Source organism: Ailuropoda melanoleuca, chromosome 4 (genome assembly GCF_002007445.2).
Source record: "Ailuropoda melanoleuca isolate Jingjing chromosome 4, ASM200744v2, whole genome shotgun sequence".
Classification (NCBI taxonomy): domain Eukaryota; kingdom Metazoa; phylum Chordata; class Mammalia; order Carnivora; family Ursidae; genus Ailuropoda; species Ailuropoda melanoleuca.
Window position 1 is genome coordinate 14,299,400 of NC_048221.1, and position 26,907 is coordinate 14,326,306.

Below are 26,907 nucleotides of genomic sequence, written 5' to 3' on the forward strand. Positions count from 1 at the left end.
ATAATGGATGTCCTCCTGCTCAGGTCCCTCTGTGTTCAAATCCTATTGATCCTACCTCCTCAATCAACTCACCATCCATCCTCTCCCTTAATGCCACTCCTGGGTCCTGCTGCTCTCACCCCTCCTCTGCCCTCCATGACATGTGGAGGAAATCCCTCTCTCCGTCCTATCCATCCTGCACACCTGCAAGCTGACTACCTTCCAACACTGTGTTCATCACTCCAGTCTTGTTCAAAGACTTCAACAATTCCCTGGCACTCTCCGATAAAACCTAGAACCTGACACCTGGCACTCAGGGACTTGCCTGACATCTTTCCAAACTCACCTTCAAGAACTTTCCCTCTGCTGGGCCGTGCACACAGCCCTTTGACAGCACAGCAGACACTGCACGCCTGTATCAAGTTTATTCCCCAGCTGTCCCCTGAGTGCCTATGGTCCAGGAGGGGGATCAGGAGCGGGCCAAGAGGGACGCACAGGACCCAGCTGCTCCCCAGAGGGCCCCCAGCAAGCTCTGACGCCCGGGGGCAGAGAGGCTCCCTCCTCACCTTCCATTATGGCTTCAGTTGAACTAGGGAAAGGAGCGGTCAGGGCTGGAACACGAGGCTTAGTGAAGGCATGCATGTGCACGCAGAGGTGTGGGAGCACGTGAGGGTAAGTGTGTCTGAGTGTGCCACGCGTGTGTGTGTAACTCTGGGCTGCTACAGGCTGTGTGGCCGTCTTTCTTGTGTTCTTTATCCAACAGCGGGTACCTAGGAGCCCATCACAAGCTGCGTACCATACCGAGTGTTGAAGATTTTTAAAAATACATCAAAAAACACATGGAACTTGCCTTTCTCAAATGAAGATTCTCAAATCACAGAGTATACCTGAGCCTTTTCTCATATCTCTCTATAGGCATGTACGGGTGCAGCCCTTTTCGGAGGCGAGTTTTGAAATGCTGATTAACAATGAAAAAGTGCATATCCTTTGATCTCCAAATTATCGTTCCGAGAATTTGTCCTACAGGAACATTGACACGTATAGATGCCATATTTACAGGACACACACTACCTCCACTGTTCATAATTTTGAAAAACTGAAACCATCCGGATGTCCATGAATGAGACAACATGCTTGTCATACCCCAGGGCCCATGGTGTTAGCCATGCGGATGCCTTGAGGTGCTGTTATGGTAAACAATCACCCCCTACAAGCTTTATTCTTTACAACTGGACATTTTTGCAAATGTGTATATGAGTAAAAGCAAAACTTAAAAAGTGACCCCAAGCTTTGGTCACCACCAACTGTAGCTGCGGATGTGACTGCGCAGAGCACACGTGTTTGGATGTCACTTCACCGGCTTGCTAAGTGCGCTTTGCCCTACGCCAACGCCCTGCAGCGCAGCTCTGTCTCTCCCTCAGCACCAAGCCCCTGTCCTCCCAGGCACCGTAACTGGCCTAATTATGGTCATTAGATACTCATTACCACCAATTACAACAAGCTCATTTCCGGTAGGCTGTTCCAGAGCATCTCAGACGAGCTCCTCGGCACCCTCAGGGGCCCTCAACTGGAGACTGGGAGGCCTCGGGGACCAGGAGCTCAGCTCAGGGACACTGTCTGCTCGAGGCACTTAGAGGAGGAGGTAGGATCTAAAATAAAGCCCCCAAAACCCCCACCCCGGGGCCAACAGCCAGAGTTCCTTCTGTTCCTAATTTACTGAAGGCGATGAAAACCATGGTAAATCAAACAATGAAAGAAAATTGTGAATATCAACACATTATGTTTGTTTTTTAAAGAAATAATACGGCACTGTTATGGACTGAACTGTGTCCCCCTGGTTCACCCATTGCAGCCCGAACTCCTGTGACTGTCTCTGGAGACAAGTCTTCTGAGGAGGTGATTAAGATGGAACGAGGTTGTAAGGGTGGGGCCTCATCCTAGGACTGCCGCCTTCCAAGAAGAGGAAGAGAACTCTCCCATTCGCCCAAGATCCGTGTGAGGGCAAGGCAAGAAGGTGGCTGTCTGCAAGGCTGGAATGGCCTTCACTAGGAACTGAATCAGCCAGCACCTTGATCTTGGACTTCTAGCCTCCAGAACTGTGAGAAAATAAATGTCTGTTGTTTAGGACCCCCCAAGCAGATTAAAGCAGGAACATGATCCCAAGTTGCTTTTATGTTTCTCTTCTTAATAGAACAAAGACATGGCCACTGGGGGAGACGGAAGGCTCAGAGGGGAAGCCTCCTTCACCCTGACTCTCCCCACTCTGCTTGCTTATTCCTTCGCCCACTCAGGAGCGCTCTTGCTTGGCAACAAGACCGTGTTCCAGGTCCCTCCCGTGCCAAGGTGGGAGGCTGGGCAGAGCCATCTACAGGGCCCAGAGCCATCTCCGGAGCCCAGACCCCCATGGGAGGAAGTCTAACCCATGAGTTGAACCCATTAGTTGAGCCTCAGACACCCCCAACTGGCCTGACCACATGGCTGTGAATGTGTCACCCCTCTGGCTGCAGCTCCCAGCTGTGGATGGAGCCACCCTGAGCACCTGTTGGGATGGGATGATACGGGACAGGCCTGACCTGGAGCCTGCCAGGGTGCAGGACTCAGCAAAACACTGACCTCCCTTCCTCCCTGCAGCCCTCAATGGGCAGGGCCCTAGGCCCCCTGAAGCCTGCCCCCCTCTCCTGCACAGAGGGGTCTCCACCACCCACTGTCTGGATGGATGAAGATGAGAGAACTCGGAATAGAACGATGCGCTGAAGTCAAGGGACAGGTGGCAACCAAACTGCTTTCCTAGGAGCCTTTGGACAAAAGAAAGGCCAAGCCTGCTGTTGGGACCGCAGGGTTAGGGTCTAGAGGCCTGGAGTCTTGAGAACATGCTGAGTGCCCACAGTCGCCCTCATCTGGTCACACCAGACCCCACATCCATCTGCCCGCAGCACCAGTCTGGCAGTGACAGCACCAGTGTCTTTGCAGTCATGGGTGAGAATAATCATTAGGAAGAAAAGCTTGGGCACTTACTGCTTCCAGAAACCTTGTGATGTGTTTTCTTCCCTTGCTGAGGGCTAAGTGCTGGGCATAAGCTGGGGCTTTGGGGTGACAAGTGGCTGCTGCCGACCCCAGGGAGCAGCGGAGACTGGGGTCTCCTGCCACTACATGTTGGCAGGAATGGGGCCTCTGGGGCGGACCCAGTGCGGTCACGGAGACCCGGCTGAGGTTAGCGCTCCTGTCCTCATTCTCGGGCTGGAGTTCAGTGCCACCGGCTCCAACTTCTCTTGCAGCCAAAGAAGCAAAGGTAATAAGGGAATTCGACAAGGAATTCTGGTAAAGTGCTCATCCCAGCAACCACTGTCATCTTTTGTGAGAGTGTTTCCTCCCTCACACAACGCTTCTGGTATTGGAGAACATGGAAAGGGGTGGCAGGTGGTAAATTATCTTCTGTACCTGGATCCAAGTGTTTAAGAAAAACAACAACAACAAGTCCAGCAACAACGACAACAACAACAACAACTCCAGCTATAGGGAAGGTCTCAATGGCTTGCGGTTGCTCTTTCTGCTTCTGTAGCTCCTGACTCCTGGGTCTCCCCCACATCCTTCCCTCAGGATGGACACCAATGGAGTGTATACATGGGACCAGGAGTCTTTGCTCATCAGGGTAATTTCATCTGATAGGCCAGAGGTTTCCCAAACTAACTCTACACTCCCCTGGGGAGCCAGTAAACTCTGCACACCCCTCGGCTGGCTCTGGCTGCAGAGATTAGAGGGTCAGCACCTTCCCACCCTGTCACGGAAACTGGCTTGATCCAGACTTGGTCAGTGGCAGTTGTTGCTGATAATGAGCAGTTTCTAAGCCTTAATGCCTGGGTATAGGAGCTGCCGCTGCCCTGAAAATCCCATCAAGCCCCAGGATGGGGGCCCCAGCAACACTTCCAGCAGCCCCATTGCTCAGAAAACCTCTGCCAATCCTGACCTTCTGGAACTGCCCACCCTCACCCATTTTCCTGCTCCTGGCTCCAGAGGCAGGATCCCTCCTGCCAAGATCCATAAATTGGAAGGAGCCTGAGAGTAACTCTTTTGGGCTTTGGGGGCCATGGGGCCCCCATGTCTCTTGTCACTACTGCTCAGTCACCGATGTAGCACCAAAGCAGCCCCAGACAAGAGTGAACAAATGAGCAGCTGTGTTCCAATAAAACTTTATTTCCCAACACTATGGTCTCATGACCCCTGCTCCAGAATAGGCATTTGTGGAGCCTGGTATGTACCTGAGGAAGGACCTGAATGCATGAGGGTCCAGGTAGGTCAATGCCGTTGTACTACTGCCTTCAAATGCCCCTTCCTCGGGCCCCCCTCTTGATCCTTCTCCCTTCTTCTACGGGTGCAGTACGAAGGATTTTAGCTTGTTTAGTTCGGTTCCAATCTAGACCAGGACTCCTCGAAAGGTGCCACCTGGTTTGTCACCTGTCCACAGAGAAGCCAACACAGACAAGAGAAGCTGCACGTAGAAACTTCTAGAGCAACGTGATGGAGTAATTTTGTCTGTTGAATCCAATGAGACTTTGGGGCTTATTATTTTGTGTATCTGCTTTATTTTCCCTTTCTTTTTCCCAGAAGTGCATCTTGCTCGTCTTTTACACCGGTACTGGGTGGTGATGAGCCAAATACTTCGCAAGGCCAGAGCGGACTGAACTTGGGTCACGGCCAGAAGCTCTCACATCCAAGCTCCAGGGTTCCATGAGAACAGTCCAGAAGTGACCCTCTCAGGGAGTAAACCTATTTCCTCCCCCATGTTTGCAGGAGTCCTGCATCTCTGCACATCATTATTGTCTTCGGGGTCGGGGCAGAGATGCTGCTGTCACCTGGAAAGACCCTGTGGCAAGTTCCTGGGTCCTGGAGATAAGAAACAGAGGGCAAGTCCTGTGTGCAGTAGAGAGGCTCACTCCATGAGCTCCCATCAAGCGGATAGGGAGACGCTAAATGAAGAGCAGGACCACGTTTTAGAGAAGAGTGGTCCATTCCCACGGGAAGATCCATTTCCTGGGGAGGCAGACCCCTCTAACTCTGAGAACGCCAACCCGGTGACACGGCGAATGTGGCAGGGACACAGGCTGTGGGCCCCGTGCTGGACTGGGGGAGCAAAGGAGTTCAGGCAAGCCTTCACAGAGGAGGACGACCAGGTTCCCTGGCCCAGGAAAGAACACCTCAACCAAGGCAATAGTAGGGGTACAGGAGCGGGGTTTCTGAGTGCCTGGGGGGCCCAGCGTGGCCATGGCGATGACAGGCTGGGAGCCAGGTTAGGAGAGGCGCGATGGAGGAAGGGGCACCTGTGCATGCAGGAGGGGGCTGGGCGGTGTGAGGAGGTGGCGTAGAAGTAAGGCAGACCAAGGCAGTGGGACGACCAGCAGGAGGCCCAGGGAGACACTGAACGAAGGGGAAGGGCAAGAGCAGGAGGTGGCCTGACTCTCCCAACAGACTGCGAGTCCCCCACGTCCTTCATCCCTGGCATCGTCCATTGCTGCTTGCTCCCCTCACCCACTCAGCTCCAACGTGGCTTCTCTCTGGCCTGGAGCACCAAGCCATTCCTGCCTCTGAGACTCTTGCCCAATAAGGAAGGGAAGATGTGCCATCAGGCAGGTAGAGGCCCCCTTCTACCCATGGCCCTGAAGCTGCAGGTCTGTCTCTGTTATCGTCGTGTGAAACCACCCTGCTCGCTAAAAACCATCACTCTGGTTTGCTGTCATCACCCCAGCTCCTTGGAACATGCTTGGCCTCACAGAATCATGTTCCCGAAGTAGGAACTTCGGCTAAGAAACCTCTCCCCAAAGGCCACCGGGCCATTTTATGGCAACCAAGCTCTCAAGGAAGAGAGAGCCCCTTTCTTCAACAAACAGCTGCAGAGAAGAGACCCAGGAAAAGCCACACTAACCATACAGGGACCTCAAGACAGGAGCTCATAAGGAAATCACGACCCAGCCTCATTCATGCAGAGATGCATGACTAACTAATTGTCTAATTAAATGACCAGCCGCCTGCAGCCAGCCGCACCCATGTACATGCGTGTGCGTAAATATATGAATCATAGCCCAAAGGGTTTATTTCTGCATACAGGTGCTTTCAAACTGTGTCAGTGTAAATCATCAGTGTAAATGAAAATCTATCAATGTAAATCATCACAGTAACCTAAAGGGGAAAAACTATAACTCGAAAGATACAAAAAGAAAAAAAATCAATTAAAACTATACCCACTCATGATAAGAACCCTTAGCAAATCGGGGCGCCTGTCTGGCTCAGTCAGTGCAGCACGTGACTCTTGATCCCAGGATTGTAAATTCCAGCCCAATGTTGGGTAGAGAGATTACTTAAAGATAAAATCTTAAAAAAAACAAAATAAAACAACCCTTAGCAGACCATCCATAGAAAGAACCCTCCTTAACCTGAAAGCATCTCCCCAGAGTGCACTGCACACTCGGACGTACTGGGGACACTTTCGAAGTGCTCCTGCAAGTCAGGCATGGGCAGGGAGGCCTTTCCTTGGCTCGGTCCTCAAGTGCCAGTGAAGAGGATGAGACCAGGAGCCTGGGAGGGACAGACAGGCAAGGTAAGGACAGGAGATGTGACCAACTCAAAAGCTGAAGTATGTCCCTGTGTCTCTGGAGTGGCCCAGGGACTCACCAACAACACCCCTCTCACCCTCCTCCTACCTGCCCCAAACTGGCCTCCAGGTTGGGTCTTTGCAGAACAATGGCCTGCCAAAGCGGGCCCCTCACATGACTCTATCAAGGGCCCTTTTATATTCTTGTTTCCCTGGGGAAAACGGTCCTGAGTTCTTAACTCTAAGTGAGGACACTTTTGAATACTAGCCTGTTGGTATTGAGAACTGCCTGCATTTACCTGTGCGGCAGTGTCCCCTAGGTTAGTCCAATTAAGCAGCACTCTAGATAAATAAAAGTCCCGTCGGGCCTTACAGAGACTATTCCTTTAATAAACACTCATTTGAAATCATGGCAACTATGCACACTAGACATTCATCAAACTGAGGGAGTATAACATTATGCAAATTCCCATCATTTCTAATTAATCCTTAATTAAAATACATCACAACCTAAGTACTGAAACCTCAACCAAACATGCAAATTATTTTTCAGGTCCATGTACTCAGGCGTTTATTAAAACTGTGCAGCTCTGTAATAAGTACGAAGTAAAAATGATAGGCAGTTTGTTTAGGTTTTCATGTGCCAATGAGGCAAAAGGAAAAGATACCAAAATGCTATAATATAAAACACAGCCAGGTAAAAGGTCTGGAAAATTAGTCCATGCTCTCCTACAAGGCTTTGAGAATATTTAACAGCAATAGCTAAAAAAACACTTATGGATGATTTCTGTCTACAATAACAATTTCATTTCTCATCCAAAGGAATGCTCCTATTTTAACTGGGCAATACCTTATGCGAGCCACGGGGAAAGGCCTAGAAGCTTCCAAAGCTGGGCTGTTGTCACCCAAGGTGTGACCTTAATTTTGCCAAGTCCCACACAGGTGACCAGCCCGGCAATATGCACATCAACCTGTCCTACCTAATTTTCCAGGCTGGGAATCAGGTTTTTAGACCAGTCAATGCCCTAATTACCCTAAAAGGAATTATCCCAGGAACTGATGTTTTAAGCAAGTTCTAAGTGACAAGACAAAGGAGTATTTCCTGTCAAAAAAAGATTGGTCACTCTCATGCCATCACCAAGTTTACTGATAACTACTGTGAGCCAAGCCCCTGACAGGAACGGGCCGTACTGTGGGCACGCCTATGTTTTGGGGAGGCTGGCGTTCCAGGCTGGGAATCAGAGAACAAACCAGAAACAAAAGCACAAAGTCATTTGAGTTAATGGCCAAACCCTAACAAAAAACCTGAACAGGGTAAGAGACTCTGCAAAGAAGTCCTGCTTTACAGGAATCTTTGTCCATACCAGGCCCTTAAAACTCCTGGCTCACCTTGATCGGAGGTGCACCTGCGACTAAGACCCTTCAGGTTCGTGAGCTTTTTAAAAGATTTGCATTATTTTTAAGCAATCTCCATACCCAATGTGGGGCTCAAACCTACGACCCCGAGATAAAGACCATGCATTTGTAATTGTAATAGACCCGACTGGCTGATGAGGAAGAAACAAAGGTAAGAAGCCCGCTGGATTACTGAAGCCTGACAGCTCCTCGCCAGGCCAGCGAACAGTGGTCAGGAAGTAACAAGATGTTCCCTTATGTTATATCCGTTATTTACATTAACTCCTGAAAGGCAGCCATCTGTGCCCCTGACTATTCCTTTAAGAGAGACGGTTCCCTGGCCCAGGAACAAGCCTGGCCGAGACAGGTCTCTGGGACTTCTCATTTCTCAGTAACCAGTAAGCACGGAACCGACCAAACCAAGGTATAGAGATGTGGGCTTAAGACCAGCACAGGGGACAGTGACGGTGCGGAGAAGACAAACCAGGTCCCTGAGTCAACTGCCCAAGACACCGGGTGGCTTTTCAGGACACTTCCTCTGCATACCGGCTCCAAGCTGCCTGCTCATCCACAATCCAAGATCCCACGTTTTTCCGGCAGCTGGCACTCAAGTTCATTTGGAGGTAAAGCCTGACCCAACCAGGGTGTAACAATGTTCCTGCTCTGGTGCTAAATGTCACCTTTGGAATGCAGGCTCCGCCTCAGAAGTCACCAGCACATGTCTAAAATCCAAACAGTTCTGAATTCTGTAACGCATCTAGCCCCAAGGGTTTCAGGGAAGGAACTGAGCCAGTGTTTGGTCCTCCCAGCTAAATTCAAAACTCTCCAAACATGGTTTATTTTGTTCTCTTTAGGACAGCTCCTCTAGAGGCCGAGAAGAACAGCTGTCTCAACGGAAGGATTCAGGAGGGAGGGTGCACTTCTAGGGGGGGTCCTTGGCCTTCAGAGAGCTCTGCAGGCAGGGACGCCCAGACATCCCTGACCTGGAAGATACGCCAGCATCCCTCCCACAGGCCAAAGGAGACAGTGGAAGGCAGTGAAAAAGTGAGGCAGTGCTTCCAGATACATCTGTCAACACAGGGTTTACACACAGGGTGGCTTTCTTCTCGGGATGACGCGAACAATAGCCTTGTGTTCTAAGTCGGGCCCCAGACACAATCTTCCTGAACCTCATAAAATGAACAGGAGGAAAAGGATTTCAGTGAATAGGTATCAGTCACCAGGAACAGCTCTTCATTCAACAGAAACCTAAGGTACATGGCACCGTGTGCCAGATACCAGGGTAGTCCTAGAACACTGCACGTCCTGGACCCTTAGGTCACCGGAGGAGACAGATGGCAAAGGCCCAGAGCCATCGTGGCTGTGGTGAGAGCAGTGGAGACACAGATGGCACTTGGGGCTGGTGGGTGCAGGCTGTGAGGCCCAGGGAGGGTTCCCTTTCTGAGCCAGGACAGGGTGTGGAAGGGCAGCACGCAGCCTGGCTGTGGGCTACTGGGGTGTGACCTGTTCTCTCCAGAAGTTCATTCTGCCTATCTATAAAACAAGAGGAAAGTAAGAGGCCGCCAGAAGGGTGGGGCGATAATGCCAGGAAGCTTGGAGCAGCCTGACAGCAACCTGTGCTCCAACAGTGCCCATTGGGCTTCAAATGCTCTGCGCGGGTTTGGTCTTTACCCTAAAGGTCTGTTGCAGACGTTAGCCAGAGGGGAATGTGAAGAATGTAGGTCAAATCAAGAAGCAGACAGGCTCTGTCCCTGCATGAGGAGTCCCAGGAGAACCTGTCTCTCGGGATCACCAATAAGGTGGTGACCCACTGGTGCCCGTGTGCAGGATCGGGACCCTGAATAGTCTTCTTTGGGCTAATACTGGGTCATTCCCGTCCCAAGACTGGGAGAAGCTGAAGCAGAACTGAGATCTTGTTTACTTTCCTGCCACTCACATGTTGGACACACAGCGCTCCCACAGCTGCACTTCCTACTGATGAGAAAAGATATTTGGCTACAATGAACTTGACAACTCAGCCAGCCCACGTGGAGCCCAGCTCATGGCAACTGCAGATGGTCTGCAATTTTCAAGGCTGAGCAGTGCTGGCCCATTCTTGTGCTACCACGCCCCAAAACACATTATGCAGCCCAATGCTGGAGCCAATTGGTAGAGAGGAAGCATGAGGGAGAGGAAGAGAGAGAGAATTTTAAACAGGCTCCACGCCCAGCGCAGAGTCCAATGCGGGGCTCCATCTCACAACAGGGAGATTGTGACCTGAGCCGAAATCAAGAGTAGGACGTTTAACCAACTGAGCTACCCAGTTGCCCCTTAAAAATTGTTTTTATTACTGCTAGATTCCATATTTACATAGCTAAGTTGTCGTCAATTAAAAACCTCAGGGTCCCGCATGTCCAAGGAGCAATGATGACAGAGCCAACTGCCGCGGGCAGGGGGGATCCCCAGAAGGGCTGTTTTTACCCAGGCCAGGTGAGGGCTGGGCAGGGGAACAACACACCCTACCAAGAGGTACTAACCCTGGCCGATTTTTTATTAGGGTGACCAACATCACACAATTCGACAGTACTAAGGAGCATGTGATTATAGCCAACGTCTCCAGGGGATGGACATATGCTGGCAGGGGCAATTTCTTTCAGCCCACGGGACTCCCAGGTTTGTTGATCACTCAGTTGTAGGAGTGCTGCTTATCCAGTTCATATAGAACGCAGAAGGGAGTGCTTTGAGGGCCTGAGGGTAAATTTGTTGAAACCTGCAAAAACCAACACCCAACATTTGCACTTCAATCTACTAGAAGCCATAATATCTGCTCCCCATAATTTAAGTGAGGAAAGGACAAGACAGGCCATTAGACATTCAAACACCTTTGAGAGGTGCCTGAGTGGGAGCTCGGCATGGGGGGGGGGTCACAGCCCTGCAAGGTGAGGGGGCATCTATGGAGGAGGGTGAATTGACTCTCGGTGTTGGAGCCCAAAAAGGTGAGAAGGGTATCACATGGCAGCTGTCACAGCAGTGACCTGGTGGGGGATGGGAGTGGGGGCTGAGGGGTGAAAAGGGGTTCACATTGGGGAGGAGGATCAGGTATACGTGGGGGGCAAGGAACTGATTAGATGAGTGAAAGCACTGAGGATAATGGAAACGGAAATCTAATTGTGAGGAAACATCAGATAAACCCAAATGGAGGGATCTGCCTGCGATCTTCCAGATGGTCAAGGTCATGAAAGTCAAGGAAAAGTGGGGGCTTGTCACAGATGGAAAAAACCAAAGGGACATGATAACTACATGTAACATAAGATCCTGGCCTCCATCCTTTTCTATAAATTATTGGGACAACTGACAAAGCTTGAATAAGGTCAGGATTCCACTGTAGTGGCATATCGATGTCACTTCCTGACTATGAGCGTTGTCCTGGGGGGACACAGGAGAATCTCTTGTTCACTGGAAACACACTCAAATGTGCAGGGGTCATGGGCATCATGGCAGCAACTTATTCCCCAACAGTGCAGGAAGAAAATGTATGTGCACTGTTTTTGGAACATTTCTGTAAATCTGTTGATTAATTTCAGAATGAAAAATTAAACATGCACAAGCAACCTCCGAGAACAAATGCAGAATAAGAGCTTCTTGGTTACAAAGTGCACTCGAAGGTAAAAGAATCAGGAATGAAATATAGCCCAGGCTGGCTTTTAAGAGAAAGGAAAGTGGTGGTAAAGACAATAGATAAAATGTTGGCTGCTGGCAGGGTTGGGAGCTATACCATGAAGATCCATCACGAAGTATTTCTTTGAACTAATATGGTTCCCCACAAATGTCGGTTCCACGAAACGAGCAGTTCTCAACCAAAGTGTGAAGGTCACAGATGATGAAGAAAGACTGAGAAACCGTCACAGATCAGAGGAGACTAAGGAGACAGAATGACTAAATGCAATGTGGGAGGCTGGACCAGAAAAAGGACATTAGGGCAAAGACTGGGGAAAGCCGAATAAAGCCCGTTGTTTGGTTCAAGAGCACTGTACCAAGGTTAATGTCCTGGTTTTGATCATTGCAATGTGGTTCCGAAGGTGTTGACATGAGAGGAAGCTGGGCGAAGGGGACAGGAGAACAGACTGTACTATTTTTCAACTTTTCTGCAAATCTAAAATTAACTCAAAATAAAGTTCTGTGTTTGTTTTTTTTTAACAAAAGGATTTGCAGTGGCAGAAGCCTTCCATGGGGATTACTTTGAATGCTTAAAACAAATCAAACAAAACTGTTATTATTCTACTTTTCTAATTCTATCATCTTTTCCTTTTCCAAAACAACTGAATGCCACAGCCTTTTAGGTCTTGCTTAAGAACAATACCGCTGCTTGTTAATCACTGGCAACAGTATTTCTCCAGTTAAAGACTGCAGAATAAAAGGATGTGATATACCAGAAACCACAGCACCGACAAGGCAGAAAGGAAGCATCTGAACCATCCACTTCCAGAGAGCGATGTGACAGGCAAGACAGCCCATGACACATGTCAGGCTGAGCCAGGAACAGAGGGGCATGGTTGTTGCGGTCCTGAACCTACAAAAAAATGTCTTCTCAACGGCCTACCTGTCTTTTCCTTGATCTCACAGAGCACGCTGAAGAGAGCTGGCTTCATCCGATGGCAATTCAGAGCATGCTTTCTGAAAAAGAAGCACAGAAGAGCGTGTTGAGAAAGAGAAGTCATCCTGTCCACGCGAGTAAAGACCCTTCATATGGACTCTGCCAGTTCTGTGGAAAGTCACTCTTATGAAGTTATAGTACAAAAGCATTTCAGGGGCACCGGGTGGCTCAGTCGGTTAAATGTCTGCCTTCGGCTAAGGTCACGGTCCCAGGGTCCTGGGATCGAGCCCCACATTGGGCTCCCTACTCAGCAGGGAGCCTGCTTCTCCCTCTCCCTTTGCCTGTAGCTCCCCCTGCTTGCGCTCTCTCACTCTGTCAAATAAATGAAATCTTAAAACACATACACACACACAAAAGGATTTCATACAAATTCCATTTTGCAAAATTCAAATGGAGCAATATACAAATACTCAAACCATTCCCCTTTACATGCAGAATTTTAAACAGTGCAAATTTAAATAATGCAAATAACTCAAGAGCTATGAACTTTCAAGGTCCAGTGATTTAAAAGCTGTGTTCACACTATTGCCCTACAACATCCCTTTAATGCATAGAAGAAACCCCAGCCATCCTACCCCAGTGTCAGGAGACGTTGATTTAGTAGGGGTTCACTGAACAGCCAATATGTGCCATATACCATTCTAGGGTCACAGACACAGACAGATGAGGTTCCCACCCATGTGGCGGTTAAGACAGAGGGAGTGAGAGACACCAAACACACACAAACAAGACCACCATGAGCAGTGGCAGGTGCTTTATGGCAACAAACGAGAGTGATGGCTAGAAGGTTTATTGGAGTTTGCACGTCTCTGACGTGACATCAAAGCCAAGATCAGAATGACAAGGAGTCAGGCAGGAAAAGAGGGGCTGTACAGAGTAATAATTTAGGTAGAGAAAAGAGGCAGTGCAAAGGCCGAGTGAGAACACACTTGGCTCTTTAAGAGCACAGGATGCTGTAGAGTAAGGGGTGAAGAAGAGAGCCATGAGGTGAATTTAGATAAGGGGGGCCACATGGAAGAGCCTTGTCAGTCAGAAGAACGACTCTGACTTTTGTTTGCCTGTGATGGGGACTGTGACAGGCCGAAGAATGGCTCCCCAAGATGCCCACGTGCTGATCCTCAGAATAAGTTACAAGGGAAAAAGATCTCTATGGCTCTGATTAAGGGTAAGGACCTTGAGATGGCAAGATTAGCCTGGATTACCCAGATGGGCCTAATCTAATCACCCAAGTCCTTAAAAGTGGACAACTTCTTCCAGCTGTGGTCAGAGAGAAATGGTAACATAGAGTCAGAGACACTCTGCTGTTGGATCCAAAGATGGAGGAAGAAAGTACAAGCCAAGGAATGCAGGTGGCTTCAACAAGCTGGAAAAGGCAAGGAAATGAACTCTTTTCCTATGAAGGCAGTCCTTAGAACACCTTGATTTTAGCCCAGGGAGACCCATGTTGGACTTGTAACCTACAGAAATGGAAGACGATAAATAAATTTGTGTTGTTTTAAGATTTTATTTATTTATTGGACAGAGAGAGACACAGCGAGAGAGGGAACACCAGCAGGGGGAGTGGGAGAGGGAGAAACAGGCTTCCTGCTGAGCAGGGAGCCCATGTGGGGCTCGATCCCAGGACCGTGGGATCATGACCTGAGCCAAAGGCAGACGCCTATCGACTGAGCCACCCAGGCGTCCCTCCATTACCTATTTCTACAACACTCTCCCTACCCCCAGAAGAAACCCTGTTCCCGTCAGCAGTCATTCCCCCTTCTCTCCCCTCCACCCACCAAGCAACCACTTATCTTTCTGTCTCTACGGTTTGTCTCTCCTGGACATTTCATACAAATGGAATCACACAGTATGGAGCCTTTTGTGACTGGCACCTATCCCACAGCATGTTTTCATGGTTCTGCCAAGTTATATACAGCACTTTATCCCTTTTTAGGGCCAAATAATATTCCATTGTATGGCTATAATTCATTTATCCATTTATCAATTGATGGACATTTGGGTTATTTCCACTTTGGGCTATTGTGAATGATGCTACTATGAACACCCACATGGAAGTGTTTGTGTGGGCATGTGTCTAGGGAGAGTTGCGGAGTCATATGGTAACACTATGTTTAACTTTCCGAGGAAATGCCAAACTTTTATAAAGTGGCTGCACCATTTTCCATTCCCATCAGCAACTTATGAGGGTTCCAATTTCTCCACACCCTCACCAACACTTGCGTTTGTCTTTTTTATTACAGCCACGCCAGTGGGTGTGAGGCAGTAGCTCACTGTGGCTTTGACTTGCATTCCTCCAAAGACCAATGACACTGAACATCTTTTCATGTGTTTATCAGTCACTTTTCTTTGGGGAAATGTCTATTTAAATCCTTTTCTCATTCTTTTTTTTTTTTTAAAGATTTTATTTACTTGACAGAGATAGAGACAGCCAGCGAGAGAGGGAACACAAGCAGGGGGAGTGGGAGAGGAAGAAGCAGGCTCACAGCGGAGGAGCCTGATATGGGGCTCGATCCCATAACGCCGGGATCACGCCCTGAGCCGAAGGCAGACGCTTAACCGCTGTGCCACCCAGGCGCCCCCCTTTTCTCATTCTTTAATGGGGTTGTCTTTTTATTGTTGAGTTGTAAGAGTTCTTTATATATTCTGGATACTAGACTCTTATCAAATACATGATTTGCAAATCTTTTCTCCTATTATTTGAGTTGTCTTTTTACTTTCTTGATAGTGTCCTTTGAAGCACAGAAGTTTCTCATTTTAATGAAATCCAAATTACCTATTCTTTCTTTTGTTGCTTGTGCCTTAGGCATCATATCTAAGAAGCCGTTGCTTAATTCAACGTTACAAAGATTTATGCCTGTGTTTTCTTCTAAGAGTGTTATAGGGTTAGCTCTTACACTTAGGTATTTGATCCATTTGAGTTAATTTTTGTATATGGTGTTAGGTAAGGGTTCAAATTCATTTTTTTAAAGATTTTATTTTATTTATTTGACAGAGAGAGACACAGCAAGAGAGTGGAACACAAGCAGGTGGAGTGGGAAAGAGAGAAGCAGGCTTTCTGCTGAGCAGGGAGCCCGAAGCGGGGCTCGATCCCAGTACCCCAGGATCATGACCCAAGCAGAAGGCAGATGCTTAATGACTGAGCCACCCAGGTGCCCCTCAAATTCATTCTTTTGCATGTACAGATCCAGTTTTTCCAGACCATTTGTTGAAGAGACTATTCCTTCCCCACTGAATGGTCCTGGCACCCTTGTAGAAAATCAATTGGCTATATATGTATGGGTTTATTTCTGCATCTTCAACTCTATTCCATTGATCTATTTGCCTATCTTTAAGTGAATTGCATTTTTAAAAGATCACTGTGGCTGCTCTGAGACCAGAAGGGAAGGCAAGGGGTAGAACCAGGAACACAGTCTGGAGGCTACTACAGCTGGAATAGCCCAGAAATGCTGCTGGCTTAGTTTAGAGTTATGGTAGTAGACATAAAAAGTAGATAGATCTTGGGGCACCTGGCTGGCTCAGTCAGTGGAGCATGTGACTTGATCTCGATGTCCTAAATTTTAGCCCCATCTTGGGCATGAAGCCTAGTTAAAAAAAAAAAAAGTAAAAAAGTAAATAGATCTTTGACTTCAGCAATGGAATCAACAGGATCTTCTGATAAAGCGGTATGGGATTTTGGGGAAAGAGGAAATTCAAGGATAACTACTAGTTTTAGGCCTGAGCAGCTAGATGAAAGGAGATACCATTAACTACTACAGGGGAGACTGGAAGGCAGCCAGTTTGGGTCTGGAAAGCAGAGCTGTGCTTTTATCAGGTTACACTTGAGATTCCCATGAGCTATCCAAGAGGAGGGTATCACGTAGGTAACCAGGCACATGGACATGGACTCAAGGCTGGAGATAAGTAATATAAAGATGGGGAGTCCTGGGCATAGAGATGGCCCCTTAAGCCACAAGACTTGAGGAAATCACCATAAGAGTGTAGATAGACAGGGGTTCATGTCCCAGGCCAGGCTCACGGATTTATAGAAGTCAAGAAGAGCCTACAGAGGAGACTGGGACTGAGCTGCCAGTGAGGAGGAACCAGTTTCAAGGAGAGAAAAGCAATCTGCGAAAAATGCTTCTTAGAGGCAAAGCAAGAGAAGAACCCAGGAGAGACCTTGGCCTTAGCAACATGAAGGTCACTGGTGACTCAGCAGAGGAAGGAGAAGGTTGGGAGAGAATGAGTGGAGGAGGGGAGGTGGAAGCAGCAACCACAAACTCTTTGATATTTGATCACAAAGGAGCGTAAACAAATACAGGAGGTGCTAATAGAAAAGATGTGTATTAAGCATGTTTTTTATTTTCTGTTTTTTATTTATTTACCATGCTGCCCTCATGTTCACAAGAATTATTACTTTATCTCTGCTAGTCAGCCAGAGCATTATGGACCTTCTTTCCTGCCTCACAGTCATGTTATGTCTTCCTTCCTGTCTCCCTCCCTCCCTCCCTCCCTCCCTCCCNCCTCCTTTCTTCCCCTCTTCCTCCCTTTCTTTTCTTTAAGCATGGTCCATGCCCAACAGCACAGAGCCTAATGCGGGGCTTGAACTCAACCCTGAGATCAAGACCTGAGCTAAGATCAAGAGTTGGATACTTAACCAACTAAGCCACCCAGGCAAGTGCAAGACTGATGGGTGGCCTGTCCCACCCTGGATTCCTTACTCCCTCCCCTGTTCCCTTTAAAGCACTTATTATGGCTGGCCTGGGCATGAGGAAGGCCTCAACTTACTGGTTTCAGAAACTCCAGTCCCACACCATACTTGGCACACTAGCTGAGCAAAGACTCGTTGAACTGAACTGAAGAAAAGGTAGAAGCTAGATATGTCAAACAGGCAGAGAATGGAAACAAAAAGTTTGGAGGCAGAGCTCTGACGTCTCCAGACGTAAACTGGGGCAAATAGAGAAGTCAAAAATTGGGGTGAGAACTTCTGGATTCCACCATCTAAGAAGGTAGCAGAAGCCAAGGAAACAGAGAGCTCTGCTGGGAGCCCCTCTTCTTGGTCTCTCTTCTAGGGCTGAGGACACAGTGGGTACCCATCTACTCTAAGAATGAGGAAAAGTGTTAAGGGGTTAGGTAGTATGCATGAGAAGAGAGGAATAAGATCAAAAAAGATAATGGCCAAATGACACTAGATGTGGGCAGGAGGATGTTATTCATAAAAGGGAAAAACTACTTTAGAGTGAAAGAAGAACAAGAGCCCTTAAACCACTGGGAGGCTCAATCTGAAAGGTGATAAATGAGTGTGTCAAGACATTTCTGAAGAATAGATGGTAGACAGGAACTAATGACTATTGAGATTTCTTCTGATCCAGGGTCAATACCTGAGGTTTGAATAGGTTTGAATACTTTGAGAAGTACTTATACAAGGAACAGAACAAACTCTATGCTCACTCCTTGTTTGGCAAGGAATTCAAGGCCGTGCTCCCTTGGACAGCAGCTAAGGGGCACAGTCACCCCATCTGAGTCCCCTTTTTAGGGCTGTGCCCCCACTCGTGCCTGATGGAGCCATGCTGCATGCCTTCTTGCTCTGTGCCTTCCCTGCATGCACGCTTGCCCCAGCCGCAAATACGGTGCCTTCTTTTCCTGCCTGGGTAAAGCTTTGCATCCAGATATATGGTCATCTCTTTGGGGCATGCTCGTGTCCCCCTGCCTGACTTCAGCTAGATTCTACGGTCTTATCATCTACACTTGTCTTGCTGCCAGGTGGCCTCCCTCGCTCTGACTAATTCCTTATCTGGCTGATTCCTTGTCACGTTTTCTCTGGTCCCCACTCCCAGCACCATACTCTCCAATGTGCCATTCCTGAAACCGTGAGCTTTCAGGAATCATTGCTGTATCCCCAGGCCTGGCACAAAATGAAGTTTTACTGAGTAAATGAGATTAAATCCATGAGAATGAAATTTAAAAAACATCTTCTTTAGCTTTAGCCCAACTGTCCAATCTTCCATAGCACCTGTGATCACCTTCCAGCTCCTGTGAGCAGGAAGTGATGTCATATTCTAGTGAACCCGTGGGAGCTCTGGGAAATTCAGGGAGGGTGGCAGGTCAGCACAAGTGTTCCAGAGAACACAGCCAAATCTCTCTCCAACCACCTCCGAGTTGTCTGACTTCAGGCAAGTTCTTACTCAGGTCCAGTTCTTTATCTAGAAACTCTGTGAAGAACCACCCACTTTCTCTGGTTACTGGGGAGTTTAAATGAAGGAAATCATTGTTTTCATCATCATCAACCACTGTGTTCTGACAGAGGCACTCAGTAACTGTCACGAAAATGAATGAGGGGTACTTGCTTATTTGTAAAACTTTTCTAAAACACGCCACATGTTGCTTTACTTAATGAAACCACTTCAAAAGGGATTTTGCTGTGACCCTAGATTTTGGATAGCTTTAAGAAAATTTAAAACCAACAAAATTCAACTCCTAGGAAAAGTACTCCAAGGATAGCAAGACTTTCCTTTGGCACTAGACCAAGCCAAGCTAAGCCAACACTATGAGCAAAGCTAAAACCTACAAGCAGGTTAAGAACAGAATGCTGGCACTCTGGGATCTAACGAACCTCCTTAAGGATGTTGAAAAGAAAAATTTCAACTCGGAAATTCTACTTCCCAGGTTTGGACTAGTAGACCCCATCTTGCTAACACTATCTAGCTTTGGGAAATTCCAAATCATAAATTCCTTCTCTGACTCCCCCCATGCTTTGAATAAGCATGCTGGAAGCCAAATGCCCACTGACAGAACAGGAATACTAAATATGGGGACACAGACCTTTAGAAAAGGGGCACATCATTCAGTTGACAGTTTATGCCTTGCCACTTGGTTAAGTTCTTTTTTTTTTTTTAATTTTTTTAAAATATATTTTATTTATTTATTTGACAGAGATAGAGACAGCCAGCGAGAGAGGGAACAAGCAGGGGGAGTGGGAGAGGAAGAAGCAGGCTCATAGCTGAAGAGCCTGATGTGGGGCTAGATCCCCGATCGCCGGGATCACGCCCTGAGCCGAAGGCAGACGCTTAACCGCTGTGCCACCCAGGTGCCCCCACTTGGTTAAGTTCTAATGTCAAAATTAAATCATCTCCTTTTAATAATCAGAATTTAGTCTATACTACAGGCAACGTCAATCTGTAGAAATACTGGAGGAATTCAGAAAGTCACGCAAATTTCTACTAGTAGAAAATACCTAACATGTCGCATATGTAAAAATCAAATTAAAAAAGAAATTCAGAGAAATCTTTTCTTCCTAAGAAAAGCTATGGAGGTCCTTAACTGTAGTACCTGTTATGCTGCCTAAAAGCCAACTTCTGAATATAATCTTTTTAGCTTTTTTTTTTTTTTAAGATTTTAAAAATTTATTTATTTAACAGAGAGAGCACAAGCAGGGGGGTGGCAGGCAGAGGGAGGAGAAGCAGGCTCCCCACTAAGCAGGTGACCCTGGGATCATGACCTGAGCCGAAGGCAGACACTTAACTCACTGAGCCACCCAGGCACCCAGAATTTTTCTAGTTTCAAGTATACCACCCCATACACCACATTACTTGCTCCTAAACAGATATGATGGTGGCCATTCTCCATCATCCCTTTATTCACTATATACAAAGGGTTTTTTGTCCTAAAACCTATCCCCATTCCCCAGCAGTCATTTTCTATTGCACTCAAGTTCTACAAACACAAAGTTGGACTGTGGTTTCATAGATGCTATAAAGGAAATACAGAAACAACCCTGGAACTTCCACAACCTGATTTACTTAGATTGAAAACGTAAATAGACCCTGAAACAACAGGGTCTGATGGCCCCAAGACAAGATTTTCATTAAGAGAAAAAAAAATCAACTATTTTCTGAATTTTATTTGTTCATTTCTAATTTTCTTTCTATACTAAGTAGGCAAAACAATCCTAATATGGGACCCTCGTGATTAATTTAAAATCCATTATGCCCACAAACATAACTTAGGCTCCAAAATAACTTTCATTTGCCAGATTAACCAACTACTAGGTAAACTAATTCATGAAAATTGAAATAAATGGAATGCTATTATCTCCACTCTTGAGAGCCTGACCTCTCCAAGTGTGGTTTGGGATCAGCGGCATCAGCACCCTTGGGAGCCTGTTAGAAATATGGACTCTCGGGCGCCTGGGTGGCTCAGTCGTTAAACGTCTGCCTTTGGCTCAGGGTATGATCCTGGCCTTATGGGATCGAGCCCCATATCAGGCTCCTCCACTGGGAGCCTGCTTCTTCCTCTCCCATTCCCCCTGCCTATGTTCCCTCTCTCTCTGGCTGTCTGTCAAATAAATAAATAAAATCTTAAAAAAAAAAAAAAAAAGAAATACGGACTCTTGGATCCCATTGAGACCTGCTATAGCAGGACTTGCATTGCAATAAGATTCCCACAGCAATTTGCTGCATGTCCCACCGGAGAACTGCTCTAAAGCACCACTGTCCAGTATTTTCTGCAATTACGGAAACGTTCACCATCTGTGCTAATACGGTAGCCACTAGTCACATGTGGCTACTGAGCATCTGAAATACACCTAGTGCAACTGAGTAACTGAGTATTTAATTTTAATTCATTTTAATTTAAAAAGACATGTAGTAAGTGGCTACCACATTGAACAGTACAGCTCTCTAGCGAATCAGTGTGTACCTGTAAACAAAGGGTCAAGAAGTGACCACTACAGCCAAATCTGCCAATCCAGCAACACATAGCACAACTCACCTGTCGCTCCAACATGCAGAACGACTTGAAGAAAGACCAGTCCTCTTCAGACGCTCTCCCAGAACATCAGGTATGGAGCATGGATCTCCAGATGATACTGTGACCATTCTGCTTCCTTTCTCAATCAGGTTTCCAAAATTAACCCCTCAGCTCTAGAGTTTTTATACGGATTTCTTGGGTATCTTACTACGGGACAAAAAAATGAGTCCACCAGGCTTTGATGAGAGGCAGTTTCCAGGCTGTGGGGCCCCTGAGGCCTGAGGATCCTCAAGGGTACAGTACATAAGCACGCTGTTGGGGGGGAGGATGGGGGAGGGCTCCAAGCTTGCAACAGATTTTTATGACCCAAACATTGGTTAAGAACCCTGGGAGGAGAGAACTTTGGAGCCTGACAATCTTGACAGAGGGCCCTCAACCCTCGTCTAATAACCTTCATAAATCCCTCATAAAGGTAGCCAAATAAGCAAAGGAAATAAACTATGTAGAAACTGTAAAATGTTGTAAAATTTATTATTATTAAGGGAAAAAAAGGCTATGCGTGATAGAGCAAAATATTCAGACAATCCTTGGCAAATGAGTTAAATTTTCTGCCTTACTCGTCTCCTACAAGAAATGAACGAGCACATCAGTGAACGGTTCCAAATCAGAAAACACAGAACTGTACCTTCTCCAGGAAGAGCTCAGGGCATAGCTGAAGGTCAGAAGATCATTCAAGAAGACTGGCTATCCCTCACATAGGAAGTCTCCAGCTGACTTGGGCTGAATCTAAACTAAGGCGGTGTATTCCAAAGTCCCTTACAGTCCACTATCTGTGTGGCCCAAAGGAAAAACAATATACAGTTCACTATTCCAGGACTATTCAGCTATAATGACAAAACGAAAAATGCACAAGCACTTGGAGCTGCCTTCCAAATAATGCAGAAAGGTGTAAGAGTTCAGCTTTAAGGAGAGTAGGTGTGCTTTCCCTCTTTAAACATACCTACAGTGACAAAACAGTTTGAAAGGGCCTCGCATGTGAGATGAAAAATTCCTTCTTGCTAGACAGTTGAGCTAAACCGACTCCAGGGGCTATGAAGGGTTCAGCAGGTGCACCAAGAGAGAGGGCAGGGCAAAAGCCTCACCCAGTTGGGTGATCAGGACAGACACAATCTGCTTCCCCTCCCAGGTTGATAACCCACCAGGCTGCAGAGTTTACTACGAGGAAAAGACCCACCCACGCATTTTGCTCCAGAGCAGAGTTAAGTGATCTCCCTGAGGACTGAAGACTGTTGTCTGGACTTGTGTGACTTTTAGGGCCTTGAGTTCAGACTATTGTCTGGACTGTGACTTTTAGGACCATATCCAAAGAAGTGGGGCAGATCTGAAGCTTCTAAGTCTTAAAAGCCCCAGGAGCCTTTCTACCTCAGAAAGAAACCAGGGAACAGCTACCTAACAACCATGTTGTCATGCGTGTATAATACCCCACTTTTCAATTTCTTAGCCTTAAAAGAAAAAAAAAGCTGTCTTCAAGAATAGCAAGGAAGACGTGACTGACTGCACACCATTCTAAAGCCTGTCTAGGGGAGGTCTGGGCTGCTATAAGAGAAAGTGCAACCTTGGGACTGTAATGGGGTGACGGATGCCTGAGGAAGGCCACACCTGAGCAGATCTCACTCCTTAAGCAGCTCCCTACCTAGAACAGAAGGAACTCAGGGAGCTCCACAAACACCCAAAGCACTGCCTCTGTGGTTCCTGGGTGTGAAGAGCCCATTTTCCCCTCCCCAGCTCCCCCTAAACCTTCCAGAATCTTTAGTGCCACAAACTTTGCTATATGCTAGGTGCCAGACATTGTGCACAGCCTGGGAATACAAAGGGGAAAGCAGGACAAAGCCCCTGCTCTCAGATTAGTCTAGCAGACAGGGCATCACATAAGGGCACCCTCTCCTGGCCCATCTCTTTTTTTCCACCGGTGCCAGGAATCACTTCTATTCAGCACACACCTGTTATGATAACTATTTATAAATTAGTCTCCCACACACCCCCACTTCTCAATGAGCTCTGAGAGGGCAGAGAACATCTTAGCCATCTTGGTTTCTCTAGCACCTAGCACAGTGCTCCAACAAGTAGAATGAACATAGGAAGGGAGGAAGGGAATAACACTCTTAACTTTCCAGAGAGAGGCTGTGAAACTGCAGAAAGTGGACAATCCACAAGAAGCAAAGGAAAGTTGGAGAAGAACAAATGCATGCCGAATCCACCTTTTCTATGCCTCCTCCTTCCTGTGGCTGCTGCTCACTTGGCTTTGGCATAACCCCGCCTAACTAAAGGGCTCTAGTGACTGCACAGTCCACACCACCAGACCCTGGTCCCATCCCCAGGGAACATCCTTCACCCCCAAACAGGCCCCATTCAACAAGGCCTCATCCTCCAAAAGGACGTCGGTCCTTTCCTATTTTCTAATAATTTGAGCAGGCCCCAAACACAATGGGTTGCCTTGTGAAGCAGATTCCACCATTCTTGGCTGGCTGACAAGTGGTGGGTGGAGATGGGTAGGACAGGTCATCTTTTTTTTTTTTATTTTTTAAAAATTTATTTATTTGACAGAGAGAGAGAGCACAAGCAGGGGGAACAGCAGGCAGAGAAAGAGGAAGAAGCAGGTTTCCCGCTGAGCAAAGAGACTGATGCAGGCTCGATCCCGGGATGCTGGGGTCACGACCTGAGCCTAAGGCAGACTTAACCAACTGAGCCACCCAGGCACCCCAGGACAGGTCGTCTTAAAACTGCTGTGATTTTTCCCACTGCAACTGAAATAAAATCTAAACTTCCCAAGGCTTGTGGGCCCTGTGCGGTCTGCTTCCAACATCTCCCCAAACTGAACCCGGGACTTTAAGTCTCTGGCTCTGCTTTCTTCCAGCTCTTTCCCACCTCCCGGCCTCTGAAAGTACTGTGTCCTCTATATCTGACTTCCCACAGCATGCCATTCCTTTTCTTAGAGCTTGTCTCACAATGTATACTTAGTTTTTGCTACTTACTTTCTCTCCAACTATGAGCTTGAGAGCAGGGACTATGTCAGCACCCAGCTGGGTGTCCCTCATACAGTAAGTGTCTAACAAATATTTGCTGAATTAACAAAGAGGCAGCCCTCCATCCCTCCACCCAGCTCCCCTACCAACCAATGCATCCATATAGCTGTCCATCCTTCACAAATCCCATCTCTCAGCCCCTACACCCCCCTGCTCTCCTCTTACCCCTTACATTCCATAAACCCCAAACTGCCTTTCACCATATACCTCCCCATCCACAAACTCCCCTTAAACCCATTCCTCTCGCCCCAGGATGAGCCCCTAAAGCCCATCACCCGCTGCTTAGCCCCCTAAGCCTTTCGATCCGTCGCATTTTAACCTCATAAATCCCCTCGATCTCAGAAAAACCCCCTTCAGTCCTCCCCGAGCCCCCACATCTCCCCTCCCCGCTCCCCGCCCAGAGATGCACCCCACTCTCTCATCCTCTCTCACCCTCCTCACCCCTCAGGCCCCCAGCCAACTTGGCCCTGCCTCCTGAGCCCGTCCCCTTCTGCCCGCTTCTCTGTCGCGACTTCGGATGGCCCCCGCCCCCGTCGAGCCCGCGCAGCACCTGGCCTGCGCCTCCTCCAGGCTCTGGTCGGTGATGGCCATGATCTGCTGCAGGATCTCGCCTGTGTCGGGGGCCGGAGGGGGCCCGGGCAGAGGGCGGCGCGGGGCCGGGGGAGGCGGCGCGGGGCGCTGCGGGCGCGGCGGGGAGTCCATGAACCGCGGAGCCCAGCTAGCGCTGAGGGGTAGCCTCCGGGCTAGGAGCGCTCACAAGGGCGCCGCAGCCAACCACCTCCACCCGCGCGCTGCGCGCGCGCATCCCCAAGCCCCACCGCTCGTCACCGCCTCCAGCCAACCGCCGCCAGCCAAGCGGCCGCGCACCGCCCATGGGCACGCCCCACCGTCTCCGTCAGCCAACTGCCGCCGCCCGGGCCGCCGCGCACCGCCCACAGACACGCCCCTAACAGCTCCTTTCAACGGCCCGGGACTTGGTTGGGTTGCCGAGGCAACAGCTCTTCGCACCTACACCCCCCTCTTCCCCCCCCCATATATCTCCGTCTCCCTCACCTGCTCAGAACAAGGATTCCTGCTTAGAGACCTTAATCCTTTTTAGGGCCCCTCACGTCTCCTCAGAGCCCCAGCACCTCCTCAGAGAGGTCCTGCATTTCCTCAGAGACCCTCGAACCTCCTCAGAGAACCTGCCCATCTCCTCAGCGCCCTGTACTCCCCACCAGAGCTCCCACTCCTTCTGAGCCCCTGTTCCTCCTTAGAGCCTTCACTCCTCACAGGTCCCCACTCTTCCTCAGTGGCCCCATATCTCAGATCCTGCCACCTCCTCAGGAACCCACACATCTCTTCGGAATCCCCACTTCTCAGAGTACCCGACTCTTCCTTCAAGCCACCCATTCCCTCTCAGAAATCCCTGATTCTCAGATCCCCACCAAAACTCACCATTCATCTCCAGAAGCCCCGAGTCCCAGACCTCCTCAGTCCCCTCATGGTCCCCTCAGTCTCAGCCCCATCAGATGGGTCACTAGGGCTCCCAGCCTCCTGGCTCTTTCCCTTGGAGCTTTCCACTACGGGTGCAGGTGTGTACGGTGACGGTGACTGCACAAATCAATTCTTTCAAGGTCCGGCTTATAAATGACCTTGGGTTTATTCATTCTCTCCATCGACTGTAATCTGGACCTAGAACACCGGAGCACGGAGTTACTGAACTACTGAAGGATGCTTCCTGAGGGTCTCCTCTGAGGTGTACCCCAAGTAAGAGTGAATCTCCACAGGTCTTTGTTTCTAGCCATTAGAACTCACGGTGTCAGAGAAGGATCGTCATGTGAGAGAAAAGGAACGGACTGGCCATGAATCACTTCTCCAAAGTCATTGGGACCTGCTGGAGCCTGTTTGCTCTGAGGGAAGATTCCAGATGCAGGCTCATAGAGGGTCTTCAGCCTCTCTGGGAACCCTTTAGGGCAGGGCCCATCTTCTTCCCATTGCTGCTGGAAAGTCAAAACCACCTGGCGTGATTGGATTGGAGGACTCCAAAAAGATGGCAGGGAATGGAAATGAATGATGTGGGCCAGTGTTAGGCACCACTTAGAAACTCCCTGATTAAGGAAATCCAACACTGGACTCCAGTAAGAGGAAGTACTAGAACTTGTGGGGCCCACGGAGAGCTGTTGCCCTGTGCAAAAGTTCAGCCCTGCACAGGAAGCCTAAAAGTTGTGGGTACTTTGGTGTTCTTCAGAGAACAGTGGTGGGGATCCAGGGCTGAAAGCTTTAGGGACCAAAGCTTGAAGGGAGGAGAGACCTACAGAAGCGGGAAAAACCAATTGGACAAGATGCCAAAGGAGACCAGAGGAGTGTGGGTTAGAACCTAGGGGATGCTGATGTAAGAGCAAGTGAAACAGAGCTGCCTTTGGGAGGCCTTCGGGGTCCCCACCCCATAGGAATTGGCTTTGGCACCAGAAGTCATATGTCTGTCCAATAGGCCTGGAGCTCCACAGAGGCAAGGACTGCATCTTTCA

General features: G+C 48.4%; 1 protein-coding gene across 7 annotated transcripts in view; it reads right to left on the minus strand.

Annotated features, from left to right (window-relative positions):
• Positions 1–25,224, minus strand: part of PBX4 (PBX homeobox 4) — a 34,918-nt gene extending 9,694 nt beyond the window's left edge. For 4 of the 7 annotated variants that reach the window (XM_019797700.2, XM_034658148.1, XM_034658147.1 and 1 more), the window contains exons 1-2: positions 24,948–25,224; positions 12,537–12,610 (exon numbers count right to left, since the gene is read on the minus strand). In XM_019797700.2, the coding sequence (XP_019653259.2) occupies positions 12,537–12,610; positions 24,948–25,099 (226 nt within the window). In that variant the 5' untranslated portion in view covers positions 25,100–25,224. Of the gene's footprint in view, positions 1–12,536; positions 12,611–21,335; positions 24,804–24,947 lie in introns of those variants that run through there. The other 3 variants (XM_034658146.1, XM_034658145.1, XM_019797690.2) reach the window with 3 other exon arrangements.
• Positions 25,225–26,907: the final 1,683 nt, after the last annotated feature.